This window comes from Onychomys torridus, chromosome 5 (genome assembly GCF_903995425.1).
Source record: "Onychomys torridus chromosome 5, mOncTor1.1, whole genome shotgun sequence".
NCBI classification, from domain to species: domain Eukaryota; kingdom Metazoa; phylum Chordata; class Mammalia; order Rodentia; family Cricetidae; genus Onychomys; species Onychomys torridus.
In genome coordinates this window covers 128495169-128510383 of record NC_050447.1, presented here as the reverse complement: position 1 = coordinate 128510383, position 15215 = coordinate 128495169, and the positions used below count along the sequence as shown (strand labels likewise).

The following is a 15215-nucleotide window of genomic DNA, read 5'->3' as shown; positions in this document are numbered from 1 at the left end:
TACCAAGGTACTGCTATCAAAGTTCAAGCCAGGTGGTGGTGGCACATGCCTGTAATCCCAGCACTTGGGAGGCAGAGCCAGGCGGATCTCTGTGAGTTCGAGCCCAGCCTGGTCTACAGAGCTGGTCCAGGACAGGTTCCAAAGCTACAAAGAAACCCTGTCTCGAAAAACAAAAACAAACAAACAAACAAACAAAATATTGAAGTTCAGCATCAAAAATCACCTTTGGCTCACCATGCCCAATTAAAATTAAACAATTCATCCTAATGAGTGTTTCCCCTTTTATCTTTATAAACTGCCATTTTCCTAAGGCCATGTCTGTTTCCTCTCTATCCAGTAGTCCGTTGTCATCCCCCGCTAGACAAATACCCCTACCCCTCTCTCCCTTCCCCATTCTCCCGTATCCTCTGTCTCCTGTCTGTGTCTCTTATTCCCTGACCTTTCTCCCTCTTGCACAAATATCCTTTGTGCTGAGAACTTGGTCTTGGGAGTCCTGATCCATACCATCCTTTCAGGTGTGGTCTTGTTGGAGAAGATATGGTCTTGGAAAGAAGTGTATCATGAAGGGGTGGGCTTCAAAAGCCCATGCCAGGCCCAGTCTCTCTTTCTCTTTGCTTTGTATCTCTCAGCTACTGCTCCCCTCCATGCTTCCTACCATAATCATAATGGACTAACCCTCTGAAACTATAAGCAAGCCCCAATTAAATGCTTTTTGTTTTGTTTTGTTTTTGGAGACAAGGTTTCTCTGTGTAGTTTTGGAGCCTGTTCTGGAACTCACTTTGTAGACCAGGCTGGCCTCAAACTCAAAGAGATTCACCTGCCTCTGCCTCCCCAGTGCTGGGATTAAAGGCGTGCATCACCACGGCCAGCTTTGTTTGTTTGTTTAGCATAATATACTTCTACACACACATCAGTCACTCTCTCAAGTAAAGGACTAGGAAACGGAAAGTGTAAGAGTCTAGAAAACTCTGCAGTAGTAGCCTGGATGGAATGGGCTGAACAGCAGCTTTTGTTTTGTTTCTGTTTTTGTGGGACAGGTCTCACTATGTAGTTCTGGCTGTCAACAACTCACTGTGTAGACCAAACCGACCTCAAAACCACAGAGATCCACATGCCTTTTCCTCCCCCATGCTGAAATTAAAGGCATGCATTACCGTGCCATGTAAGTTACAGATTTCTACCTGATCATCTATTGGTATAGAACAAAATTCTGGAGAAAAGTAGCAAGCTTCATTTTAGCATGCACCTCCAGTCTGCTGATGGAACAAGTCCATTGTATCTTGTGCCTCCACTTCCAACTGTGTGGGTGAGTGCTTTTCATTGATTGGTTGCCCATCAAATGGGAATCTGACCGGCCTCACTGACAAACATTGTTGTTCCTAATGGGCTTTCATTAGTCTACTAAATGCCTCTACTCTTAAACTGTATGACAGAGCCATACTGCCCCACTACCTTCAAATTAATGACTTGACTCCTTCCTCGGTTTCTCATTGGGCTTGGTGAGCATGGGGGAGTCTCCTCAGCTGCTGCTTCACAAAGGAGGTACCAGGTCTGCACCAAACAGTCCAACTTTAAAACTCTTCCACTGCCTCCCAGAGATCTGCTGTGCCCATGTACAGTCGGCCCCTGTTCACCAGGGCTGTAAATGACAGTCAGCTCAGGTAAAACCAATTCATATCACATGCTTGCATTTTCTGGATGTCCTCTAGAAATACTCTTAGCTTGCTGTAGTTTATTCATGAATGTTTGTGCCAACTTGGTTCCAAGTAAATGATACAATGATACAAGTAAAACTCACAATGATATGCACAGTTATAGTTTTAAAAAACAGCCAAGATGTTACAACTTGCAGATTTATCATCTATCAGATTCTTTTGTTTCTTTTGCTATTGCTGATTTTTTAAAAAATTACTTATTATTTTTGTGTATGGGTGTTTGGCCTGCATGTCTATGAACTATGTACATGCATTGCCCACAGTGGCCAGAAGAGGGCATTAGGTCCTGTGGAAATGGAGTTACAGTTAGATAACATGTGGATTCTAGGACTAGAATTTGGGTACTCAGAAAGGGCTGTACTCAACAGCTGGGTCACCTTTCCAGACCCACTGTCGCTGATCTTTGAAACAGTATACAGCCCCCACTGGCCTAGAATTCACTAACTGGATCACACTAGCAGCAACTCATAGAGATATGCTTGCTTCTTTTTTCCTGTTCCTGGGTTTAAAGGGCATTTGACAACAATCTCTGCAGCCCAGCCACCTGTGTTTGGCCAGGGTTGTAATCCCAGACACAGATTCTCCCAGTCTATTTTCCCCCCTTCCCTCTCCTCCCCTCTCCCCTCCCCTCCCCTCTCCTTCCCTCCCCTCCCCTCCTGCCTCTTTCTCACTCTTCCTCTTCCTTCTTCTTGGTTTTTCGAGACAGGGTTTGTTTCTCTGTGTAACAGCCCTGGCTGTCCTGGATCTCGCTCTGTAGACCAGGCTGTCCTAGAACTCACAGATATCCACCTGCCTCTGCTTCTTGAATACTGGGATTAAAGGAGTGTGCCACCACTGCCCAGCAATTATTTGTTTTTCTGTTTAAATTGTTCCATCTTTGGGTGGTAGGAGCCAGTTAGGTTCCTTGGTCATTCTGACATTGGACGACTTCCTTGCATGTCGATGTGACAAGATGTTCCACCAAATAAAAGGTCTTTTAGATAGCCAGACAATTTAGGTAAACAGTATGCTCTGTTTTGACCTTTGGGTTTTTTGTTTTTTTTTTTAAATTTCTTATCATATTGAGACAGTATAATCTACCACGGGGTGGGGGGGAAGGGAGGAAGGGGGAGAGAGAAGGAGAGGGAGAGGGAGAGGGAGGGAGGGAGGGAGGAGGAAGAGAGAGAGAGAGAGAGAGAGAGAGAGAGAGATATCGCTGGGTGGTGTTGGCACATGCCTCTAATTCCAGCACTCAGGTGGATCTGGATCTCTGAGTTCGAGGCCAGCCTGGTCTACAGAGCAAGTTCTAGAGTAGCCAGGGCTGTTACCCAGAGAAACTCTATCTCGAATCCCCTCCCCCTGAAAAAGGGGCAAGTTTCTGGCAACAAGCGCCTGTTACTGCAACTTCCATTTTGCTTCCTGGCATTAGTATAAAAAGAACCAGCTCCTTACTGACATTTCACCCACCAGGCAGGGGGTTGGCTCTCTTCACCTATGAGAGAACAGAAGGCACTTGGCGAGGTGCGCTTTATGTAAAGGGCTGGAGATCTGAGACACTCCTGTGAAGGTTTGTCTTAATCAGATTATTTGAAGCAGGAAGACAGCCTACATAAAAGGACATGGAAGAAGGATGCTTTGCTTTTGCCTGCTTGCCCTCACTCTTGCTGGAAAATTCATCTATCCTGCTATGGAGGCATGCATTCCTTCCCTGATATTAGAACCTACTTCTTTGGAATTCTAGCATAGACTGAAGACCAGCTAAGATACCCAGCTTTGTGTACTGAACAACTATTAGATTCTTAGGAGACGCCATTGTCGGACTAGCTGGACCACAGCCTGTAAGCAACTAGTAAATCCCTGTCTAATATACATATAGATTCATCCTATCAGTTCTGTTCCCCTAGAGAACCCTAACACAGGTAGAAAAGTGGTGAGTCTCTCTGAATGGTGGGCATTACTCACACTGGCGTGGTATGCTTATGTCCTGGCACATTTGATCCACACTCCCAGTAGAAAAGTAAGAATGTTAGCTGGAGCCAGTGCACAAAGCAGGCAAAGAAAACATAGAGGCAGACTGTCATCTGCTTCACTCCTGTCCCACCAGGATCCAACACTTCCATTCCCCAGGAATGGGAAAGAATCAGGAGCAAGAACAGGAGGCTGCAGACATGGGGTGCACCAGTTCCTGCCAGGGGTGCCCACCAGCACAGTGATGATGATGTGACACACTGGTGATGACAGCAGCCACAGGGAGTAGGGAGCAGAGAGCTTCTTCTTGGCCTTTCTTCTGCTGGTTCCATCCCCAGTACAGGTATATAGGATCCTCACCTTTTCAATTTCTTCTACGTGCCAGGCAAATGCAGAGCTGGGGGCTTTGCTGTCACATTCCCAAGAGGCATGAGTAATTGCCCACGTTACATGTAAACCCAGGATGAGAAGAGCTCATAGGCAGCACCTCCCCCACCTCCACAGACACTGTAAGCCAGGCAGGCTCGCCTCTCACTGCTGTGGTGAGGCTCAGTTCCTGGGCAGCTCAATTTCAAATCATAAGGGCCCTAAGTTAGACTTTGGAACCTGAAGCTTCACCCAGTCTCAGCCTACACTGCTCAACTTAAACTCAGGCTGCACACAACACAGTCCTCCCAGCTGCACACAGCGGACCTGAGATCATCCTGAGTCTTTGGAACCAAAGCTGTGGACTCCACTCTCTCAACTCTGGAATGCAGCCCCTTCCTTCTACACACTTTGGGTGTCCCAGTGCTAAACCAACCACCCTAACTACACCAAACGCCCTTCCAGCTCCTGCTCCCAGTGTGAGGCAAACCTTGCTAGAGGACTGCATTGTGGAACTACTCATTTCCTGCTCTTGTGGTGCTAGGTGTGAGAGCTAACATTATGTTTTAAGTCTAAACTACTGTGCTTAAGAGAGCTATAAAACAGAAATGTCTCTGAGCTGTAAGCCCCACTTGCCCAAGGACAGATAACTTCTTGGAATATTGTTCATGTAAGATAGCAAATCACACATTATCACTTCAGCAAACAAGGCTGGTTGTCCCAGCTGCACAGGATGAGCTTGATCACAGGGAGGCAGGAGGTACATGGAGATGTATGCTTGCCCCTGGGTGGACTAAGGTGGGAGTACATAGCCTTGGGGAGTTTGGCTTTACAAGCAAAAACTCTCATTCTGTGCCATACTCTGCGAATCCTGGGTATGGACCTGGCCAGTGTCCACTTTCCTGGCCAATATTTAGCAACGCTTGCCTCAAATTTGGCTCAGAACTTACGGTAGTGGTCTCATTCTCTCCTGGTGGGGTTAACCTGAGGCTTCCTCCCACATCACTCCCCAATCCCTCGCTCTACTTAAGCAGACAACCTTCACTGCAGCTGGACACCTCCCCTCCAGCCATGAGAAGATTCCAGGGACTCCGCAGTTTCTCCTCAGGTTCTTCCCCTCCCAGCTGTCCTGCCCACACAGCCTATCCCAACCCGTCAGGTCCTGTGCTTCTGTTTCTTCAGTTACCTTACTTCCCAGGGCGGCAGGATGGAGCGGCACCTCAGAGACAGCACAACCAGACAAAGCCAGAAGTGGCTGGAGCCTCCCAGGGGACGAGGGAGCTCGTGAGCCCAGGAGGCCGGAAGTGTAGGAACCTTCCGCTTTTCCTCCACCTGCACCTGCCACCTTCAGCCCTATCCCATCCAACTCCCTGCCAGTGTGCACCTGAGAATCGTCATCTTCGGCACCCAAAGGTGGCAAACCAGTGGTCCACAACACTTTGTTTGGCCTCCATAGCTTATTACAGTTTTAGTTAGCTGTTACCATTTAAAAATCAGAAAGTTCTGCATAAGGATCCAGGATTCTAGTTTCTTTTGAAAAGTGAGACCCAAGCACCCCACCCCCACACCAGTCCTCCATGGTGACAACCAGCTACAGCTAGTATTAGCTGGTCCTTCGCTCCCTTGGGGCCCATGTTCAGCCTTCCAAAGCTCTAAGTCTCCTAGTAGCAACTGCCATACGCACTGGCCATGGGGGCTTCTGACTACATCTTTGCAGGAGGCTGTCTTCCAAAGGAGCAGAAGGCTGCAGAGGATGTCCAAGCCCATCTTTCCTTTGCCTCGGGCCTCAGCGTGGGCGGGCAGGCAGAGCAGGGTAAGCAGGAAGGCAGGGTGGAGAATCCCAGTCAAGAGCCCACCTCCAGCCTCTCTCTTGCAATTGTCCAGAAGCATCCCAGGAACTGTCTGTGTCCTGTCTTGAACCTGGCTGGGGCCAGGTTGCCGCAGATCCAGATCTGGCTGGCTATTCCTTCAGACCGCTCTGCGTCCTCCTGAGCTGGGCCTCAGGCCTGAGGTTTCCTGAGCTTGAGCAGCACTGAGGTCTGGAATAACAGGCTTCCATACTGTTCAGCCAACTCAGCCAAATATGCACCATGGGGTGGCTGCCTTGTCACAGTCCAGCATGATATTGAGAACAGTGCAGGGGGCCCCTCCTACAGACAGTGCTGTGCGGGAATCCACCCGGTACCTCACAGTATTCAGGCCTCCCTCCCGGTCCACCTTGAATTGTTCCTGGGAAGAGAGAAGGAAAGAACATGAACTCATACTTCATGGTGCCATCTCCATTGAAAGAGGAGAGCCCAAAGCTGTCCTCTTGCCAAGCCTGCACCCGTCAGTAAGGAAAATCCACTTTTCTGTGGGACAAATACACCTCCAAGAAAGGGATTCTGGCACCTTCAGTTAGGCCTTCCCACCCCAGCCCCCATGGGTCAGGTCTGGGCTGATCCACAGTGCCCAGACACACACAGCAGCCACCAAGCAGGGCAAGGCACCCATGGAGAATGCCCATCAGCTGACCCCACCCAACAATGAGAGGATGGCACCATTTGGGCCAAAGGAGAACTTGGTGAAATGGTAAGGCCTATTGGTTCCGACCTATCCCTCACCACTGCGTAAACTAGCCAGCACCTGTTTTTGAGCTGCAATGCGTTTCTGGTCCCTCTTCCGCCAGGCTGGGTCATGCAAGTGGCGAAATGTCTGGTACCCAGTTGTGATTCCTGAGGGGCGGAAAAGCTGGGAAAACAAAGGAAGGGGGGGTCAGGCTGCCTCTCTGGTCATCTTGGCCCTTACCACTAACTCCTCTGGGGTTCCACTGGCTGCCATGGCGGGGGCTCTGCCATCCTGCAAGACAGGAGGAGACTCTACAGAGAGCTCTGCAAGTCAGGGTGGACGCAGGGATGAGAAGCAGGGAGACCAAGCGCAAGCCCTAAGACGCGGCAGGTAGGACGCTGGGGACAGCCTTACCTGGAGGCCAGCTCCCTTGATGCGCCGGTAGAACTCGTCGTCCTCGCGGCCCCAGCCCCAGAAGCGGTTGGACATCCCGTTGCACTGACACAAAGACAGGCAGTGTCTGTCACACGCCCTCCTCCCAGGGTGCACTTTAGTCTCTTACTGCTCAGGAGGGCCGAGCCTGGGCCCAGCCAGCCAGGCTCCCCTGTCTTCTTCCTGCCCTGACTGCTCTGAGTGATACAGTGTGCTGGCAGGTCCCTTCTCTCTGCAGTGGCGATGTGGGGGTGGAAGGAAAGGGTCAGCACATCTTAGGCCCTCCCCACTTCTAACGGGGCCTTGAACTTGTATGTGGTAAGTGTCTCGAGTATTGGCTCCCTTCGGGGGGGCAAAACTGCCAGCCTCCATGGCTTTTACCTTCCCTCATACCCGCTCTCCCGACAGGCTGTGCCCAGGTCTTTGCCTGCGTTTGAGGGACAACCCTGATGAGCATTTGCTCAGGGTCTACAGCCATGGAGGACAGAGAACAGTCACTCCAATCTTCTCACCCCTGTGTCCCTGGGTCCCATCAAGAGCAGGTGAGCTTTAGTCTGGGATCCTGTCTAGACTCTGGGCAGGGAGGGGCTCCATCTGTCGCCAGCCAGGCCATGTCTTAAGGGCCAGCTGTGCAGCCTTCTCACGGGAGGAGGGAGGGCCTGGTGACAATGCTGAGGGAGAAGCTCTCTGTGGCCAGCTGGCACGGGAGCTTCTATGGTCACAGCAGAGCTCTCCCTGGCTAATGTGCTCATTCCTGGTCCTGTCTTATGTCTCCGGCTGCTGCTGAGTCCCCTGTCAAGCTCAGGTAAGACTCCATCTGCTGGGCCCCAGGAAGGCTGCACTCCCCCCACAACTGCCTAGGCCCATGGTGGGAAAGATCCCCAGCCGTTAAGTGAGGAGAGCAGGTAGGGCTGGACCTCACCAGCTGGTAGTGCTGCTTGGAGAGCAGCAGAATGCCGCCCACATAGGTCTTGTAGTGGTAGAGAGGGTGGAGCTCTGGGGAGGCCACATGGAAGGGCCCAGCCTCTGGGAAGCCATAGTCCAGCTCCTCATTGAGGGGGAGCAGATCCACGTCATGCATGGCAATGTAGTCTGTGCTGTTGCTGCTCTCCAGGAAGCCCACATTGATGAGTGCTGCCCGATTGAACCTGCGAGAGGAAAATGATGCCAGGGAGAGGAAGCGAGCCTTTCACCAACCTAGCTGTAGCCCTAGCTGTGCAGGAGGATTTCTTCCATGTCACCACCAAACACTGACATCACTGTCCCCTCTGCTTGCTGCACAAGTGTTTATGGAGCACTTACTACATGCCACACTATTCAAAACCACTCTTGAAGAAAGAGCATCGAGAACCAAATCCCTGCTCTCAAGGACCTTCCAATGGGAAGGAGCAAGTCAAACAGGGCAGAAGGGAACTGGCGGGGGAGGTGGGCAGCTATTCTCCCACACAGGGCTGTCGGGACAGCCAGGGCGGCACTTCTAGCTGGAACATGGAGGCCTGATCATATGGAAGCTGGAGACAGGGCCCCACACAGAGGAGAGTAACTGCCAAGGCCACCAAGAACAGACACCAGGAGGACACTGAGAAGAGACTAGGGAGGGGGGACTCTGAGAGGCAAGAGGTGGTGGTGGGCAGCAGAAGGGACAGTGAGGACTGGATGGACTCCAGATGTGATTTGCCGATGATGTGGATGCTTGAGGAACAGAGAGCTTCTTTGGCTTGGATAACTAGAACTATGTAGCTTCCTCTTCCTGAAATGAGGAAGAAGGGGGAGAAAGCAAGTCTGGGGGAGCAGTTGCTGTGGATATCGCTCTGTGTAAATAAAATTCGGATTGGCCAGTGGCCAGGCAGGAAGTATAGGCGGGACAAGAGAGGAGAGAATTCTGGGAAGTGGAAGGCTGGGGGAAAGACATTGCCAGCCGCTGCCATGAGAAGCATGGTAAAGACACCGGTAAGCCACAAGCCATGTGGCAAAGTATAGACTAACAGAAATGGGTTAATTTAAGATGGAAGAAGTAGATAACAAGAAGCCTGCCACGGCCATACAGTTGGTAAACAATATAAGTTTCCGTGTGTTTACTTGGTTGGGTCTGAGTGACTGTGGGCCCGGCGGGTGAGAGAGATTTGTCCTGACTGTGGGCCAGGCAGGAAAACTCTAACTGCAAGCAGCAATCATAAACTCAGCTAGGATCCCGTTGGGACCACGATGTAGGCATCAGGAGGGAGGCTGAATATGCAGACCTGGAGCTCAGACTAGGGAGTTCCCAGTCATTTAACACCAGGAGATGAGATGGGATGGGATTGTCCACGGGGAGACTGCAACTGAGGAGAGGGAGTGCTGAGAACAACAACACGGAGACGGGAAATGAGATGAGTGGGGCTGGCCACTGAGAAGGGAAAACCGGAAGTCAAGCAGAGGCATCAGAAGGAAAAAGATCTGCTTAAGAGAAGCCACTCATGTGGGAGGATGAGAGCCTGGGATTATGGGAGTCACCCATGTCCTCAGTGAGGGCTGTTGCCAATTATAAGAGATGTCTGTTGAAAGAGTCTTGAAGATAATCCCAGCACTCCGAGGTGGATCTCTGAGTTTGAAGCCAGAATGGTCTACAGAGCAAGTTTTCCAGGACAGCCAGGGCTACAGTCAAATCCTGTCATGAGAGGAGGGGGGGGGGGGGAGGGAGAAAGCCTTGAAGGAAGGACTAAAGACGTGGGGGTAGCACTGGGCGGTATCAGTCTCTCCCCTTCTTTTTCTTTTATCTTCTGTTTCTCTCTCACACCTTTTTTTTTTCCTTAAAGACATGGTCTCATTATGTAGCCCTGGCTGTCCTGGAACTTGATATGCTTGATATGTAGCTGGCTTTAAACTCCCAGAGACCCACCAGCTTCTGACTCCCCCATGCCAGGATTAAAGGAGTGTGCTGCCTTTCCTGGCTCCCTCCTTTTAAAACACTGAGTGTGTATGGAAGTCACAGAACGGTGAGGTCAAAGGATAGCTCGTGAGAGTCAGACTTCCCCTTGTGGATTCACCAGGCTTGGTGGCAGCTCCTCGCCTCCCCACTCCTTTCCTTTTGAGGAGCGTTGTCTCTGTGCATCTACGTGCGTGCTGACGTGAATCCCCAGATGAGGAAAAGCACACTATGCCGAAGAGGCCCCAGGGCCTCAGCACTGACCTTGAGTAGCAGAGAGGGGAGGAATCCAGGGTCACAGTGGGAGACAGTCCCAGGGAGCTGAGTGGAGATGGCAGGGGGGAGGGAAGTGCCCCTCCAGTGACCGTGTACCACTGCTTCTTCTCATGTCCGTATACATTGTATTCCACATACAGTGATCTTTCTAGAGTAGACATTAGATCCAGGCCCACTCCAAAGGCTCCCACTATATCCAGTGGGAGGGGCCCAGCCCTCCCACCATCTGGCCCGCCCCCTCAGGCCCAAGCCCACTGAGCTGCAAGCGCTAAAAGCCACGGGCAAGGAGAGACACTGGCACTGTGCTGCTGGCTCAGGAGGTCCTCACCTGAAATGATCAGCCTGGTTGAGCACGTAGATGTGGTGCGGGATCTTTTTCCTGCTTAGGAAGCTGTGCATGTGGGGCACAAAGACCAGGAGCTCCTCAAAGCGTTCTCGAAAGGGCACCAGCACTGCCAAGCGGTGAGGTCCCCATGATGCATCTTCTTCCCAGTGCTCAGGGGGCGGCTCTGGAGGGCAAGCCCGAGGCGGGCCCGCGGTCTCCTGCCCTTGTCCCCTGGTCACCTGGGCCATTTCTCCAGAGCAGCTGAGCTGCAGCCAGAGCAGGGAGAAGAGGACCAGCAAGAGGAAGCCGATGAAGAGGCGGAAGACGGAGCACTTCCGGCGGAGGCCTCCAGGAAGCAACCTGGCCCTGAGATAACAGCAGGGAGGTCAGGAGGATAGGGCCGCTGAGATCAAGGCCCTTTCTCTGGCCTCGTCCTCTAGGCCCAGATGACTACTGGCCACCTCTAAATACGTAGGGATTAGTTCAGAAGAAATGTTAATGTTGCTCATGCTACTACCATACATGATCAGCCCATTCACCTCTAGGCCCAGCCTGTGCTACACCCGGGACACTCTCGGACCACTCACAGCTGACAGGGCTGCCCCCAGTTCTTCAGCGATTTCTCACACTCTGAGGGGCTCCTGGTAAGAGTACTCAGGGAAAAGAGAGGCTCATTGTGTCCTATTTATTTCTCCCCAGGACGGTGTCTTGAAGTCCTTAGCCAAAGGTGGGGGTTCCAGTTTAGAAAGATACAAGCCACTGATTTCCAAACTCCAAACTCACTCCCCAGAAAATTCACCCAGCAGAAATGTTATTTTGTCGTGCTGTTAGGGTGCCCAGAACGCTCCCCAAAAAGGGGTGTGTGCTGACATAAACCCCAGGCAAAATGGCCAGTATCTAGTCTAGGAAGCTCAAAGAAGCTCAAAACTGCCCAATGTGAGGTCCAGAGGGAGAGTGCAGATCACTGGGTAGCCCGTAAGACAGGAGCTAAAGGAAAGTGAAGGGACAGGGTTGGGCTCAGCATCTGAATCCTACATGGAAGAAACTGAACAAGCAGCTGGCTATCTCAGACACTGGGGGGATCAGGGAGACTGCCCTTCAGTTAACAATAACAAAAGAATGTGTGGGAAGCCCTGCATGGTGCCCATGGTGGATGGATTTCCAGTTCAAGGTCAAACTGGGTTATATGGTGACATTGTCTCAAAAACAGATGAAACAAAGAAGCAAAAAAGAAACAGTGAACTTCACTTTTGCCCTCCTCTCAAAGTTCCTGATACCAGGAAAGGATCTGAGAAACCTAAAAAGGAAGCTTCCTCTACAATCACTCCTGCCTCCCTGCCCAAGCGATCAGTAAAGAAATCTACTTTATAGCCTCTAAGAGTCAGGAATTATTTTTGTTTGTTTGTTTGTTTTTGTTTTTGTTTTTGAGCTGAGGACCAAACCCAGGGCCTTGCGCTTGCTAGGGAAGCGCTCTACCACTGAGCTAAATCCCCAACCCCAGGAATTGGTTTTTCTGAGACACAGTTTCTCTGTGTAGCCCTGGCTGTCCTAGAACTTGCTCTGCAGACCAGGCTGGCCTCAAACTCTCAGAGATCTTCCTGCTTCTGCCTCCCGAGTGCTGGGATTAAGGGTGTGTGCCACCGCCTCCTGGCCGGTTATCAGGTCTTGTAGATGCTACCTCCTAAGTTCTCTTGTGATAGTCTTGACTACTGGTCCTTGCCCTGCTCTTCAATTTCGATCTTACGGCTGCTCTGTCTTGGCTTACAAGACCAAAGCCAAAGCCCTTGGTCTGGCAGTCAGAATCCTCTGACAAGGTGCTGTGGTGTTGTCAGATCTCCACTTTCTAACAAGCATTCACTCTCATCGTGAGTAACAGGAGGCCTTTTCCACTTGCCATATTCCTTCCTGCTCCAGCCCTCACCCCACGTTCTCCTACTTGACACCTCCTTATTTTAACTGCTTAGCAGTTTTCTACCAATCTTTCAAGGCCAAAGGTCCATGTCACGGCCATCACTGCCCCCACCAAGTTCCCTGCTTTGTGTTCCCAGGGTACCTGGCACTTCCCTCTTTGCATCGCCTGTGTGTTGAGCTGCAGGACCCTACTTTCAGAACATGTATTGTTCTTTTCTGTGGCCTCAGGCCCAGTCAGACAGCAGAGAGCTTGCCAAATGAGTACGGGAAAGGTAAAAGCAGTCCAAGCATGCTTTACGTCGTACGCTGGAGCCACATCCAAGCCTACCTTTCAAAAGCCACTGCAAATCTGGAAGCCAGCAGCCCTGAAGCCAGGCCCAGCTCCCACATGCAGCTGCTAGGTGGCCCAGTAGGACCGCCCTCACTGGCTTTCTGACTTACCCCCCATCATCTCGTGGTGATGGTTTCCACTGTGGAGCAGTAGAGCCCAGACCTGCAAATGGTCTGACAAGCCTGGAACCTTTACAGATTCTTTCTTGCACTCTGGGCTCTTTCTGGGAGCGGGGTGGAGACTTAGGCGATGAACAATGGGTAATAGACCTCCTTTGTGGGGAATAAGCAATGACCATTATCCAAGAGTATGGCATGGATTGAATATCCATGCACTTTCTTATGATGTTTCTTCAACTTGCCCTTTCTTCGAGGATTGTAGTGCCCAAGGGCACTCCCATTCTTTGCTCTAAAGGCCAAAACCACTGAGGGTCCCAATTCTATCAATAAAGCTGATGATAATGGACATTGAGAACAGATATTGTTGATGCCACCTGGTGGCAGTCTCCAGAACTGCAGTTCCGGGAGTTCCCACACCCATGTTATTAGGGGCATTTTAAAAAAATGGTTGGTTTCCTTTTATCAGTCAACACCTAGGGCTAATTAGAGGTGCTTCAAACCCAAGCACGACTGTTCTATAGCTAGTACACAGTTACTACAGTACTTTATATTTGCTGCATGGATCTTTGCCACTGTATCAAAAGCACAGAATGGACATCAATCTTTTCTGAGAACACAATAAAAGAAACGGATCAGAAGATGGAAATTCTCCTCTACTTCCTCCAAATATCATCTTCATTAATCCTCAAAGAACCCTTCCAGGTAGATAATATGATTCCTCATTTCAGAAATGGAAAACTGAGGTCAGAAAAATTAACTGGTCTGTTTCTGGCCACCATTCACCATGTTTCTATTATATTACTGTTACATATTAACACCAAATTTAAAAAAAAATTTTTTTAATTGTGCCCACTAAACTCGAGTCTTACTAAACATGTCATTCATTAAGATCCACTAAGGTGTGTTTTGGGGAAGAAGGATGGGAGAGGGGAGCATATTTCAAGTCTGAAGTATATTGTCCCTATAAATCTAGGCAGGGAAATCACCTCCCCAATTCTGCTTCAGTGAGAAATATCTTAAACTCAGGTCGGGCCAGACTCACACCTAACACTCGAGGCTGGACCCATGCAAGTACAACAGCACAGGAAACGGACTCATGGGTGTGTCTAGTATAAGCCAGGCAATGAATGGCTAACCAACCAGGCAGAGAACATAGGAAGCTTCTGTCTGGTGTGATCTTCCGGGCCAACCGCAAAGTATGAAGAAGTATGAAAGAAAGGGGTAGGGTCTGAAGTCACATGGATGTGATGGGGCAGACAGAAAAGACATACAGACCCTCAGTGCCACAACATAGAGAGATCCTCTGTAAAAAGCGAACGGAATCAGTGTCCTGCAGGAAAAGAGATGAACCAGTGAAGGAAAAAGACATGGAAGAACGGGACTAAATAGAAGAACAAACACAAAGAGAGACCAATGCAGAGAAGACACAGAGACTGGACCCGGACACAGGGTCCGAGAGAGACTTATGCGTAATGGAAGCTGGTAGAAAAAAAGAGCCATGCAGCCAATGTCAATGACTCCCTCCCCCAAAACCGCAGACCCTTAGGCGGCGGCGTCAGGCTCCTAGATTCTGCCGGCGTTAAGGAAAATAATGGCACCCGAGAGGACGCGGCTCCGGCTGGTCGCCGCCGCTCACCTGCCGTCCTCCCAGGGCAGCTGCGCCGCTTTCCTCCGGGAGGGCAACATCGTGGGGAGACACAGCTGGACATGGAGCTCCGAGCACAGCCGCCAGGCCTGCCCGGCCTACGCGGCGTCTCCGCCTCCGCCCCGCCCCCCGGTCCGCCGGGTCCGTCCCTCCCGCCGGGCCGGCTGCACCCCAGCGCCGCCGCTGGAAGGTTCTGCCCGGAGAAACTCGCCAGGGGTATCCGCTGGATGTCACACAAAAAAAAGGCAGCTCCTTCCCCTCACCTAGGTCAAAGGCCCCCAAACCTGCTGAGCATAGCTGGGGCTAGACGTGCACTCCAGAACAGCACTTCTGGGATAAGGTTCATCTTCCTCATTTTCCCCAGTGAAGGCTGGCAGCATTGTAGCATTCTGTCAGCCCAGCAGAAAAAGCATGTAAACTTGGAGCACAATAGCCAGTTCAGGATTCAGGGCTGGGTTCGGTATACTCACCAAATAAGAGGAGCTGAGCTCTGAACACTGATTGCGATTCAAACCCTGCTCCGACAATTCAAGTATGTTCTGAGGCAAGTCAACTTTTCTGTTTCACCACTTGGGTATATAAATTGTTCCCATTCTGTATGGTCATTGTAGAAACTGTAAACTGACTTGGTGCAATGCTTGGCACAGTCACCACTATATAAATGCTGTCGTCTAGTATTTAAAAAGAACCAAAGCA

At 50.7% G+C, this 15215-nt stretch overlaps 1 protein-coding gene across 1 annotated transcript; it reads right to left on the bottom strand.

Moving 5' to 3' along the window:
• Positions 1-5536: 5536 nt before the first annotated feature.
• Positions 5537-14643, bottom strand: B4galt7 (beta-1,4-galactosyltransferase 7). The gene is made up of 6 exons (XM_036188545.1): positions 14511-14643; positions 10517-10879; positions 7930-8155; positions 6990-7073; positions 6654-6758; positions 5537-6257 (listed from the first exon to the last, which is right to left on the bottom strand). The coding sequence occupies exons 1-6, from the start codon at positions 14558-14560 to the stop codon at positions 6102-6104; spliced, it is 984 nt and encodes a 327-aa protein (XP_036044438.1). The 5' UTR covers positions 14561-14643; the 3' UTR covers positions 5537-6101.
• Positions 14644-15215: the final 572 nt, after the last annotated feature.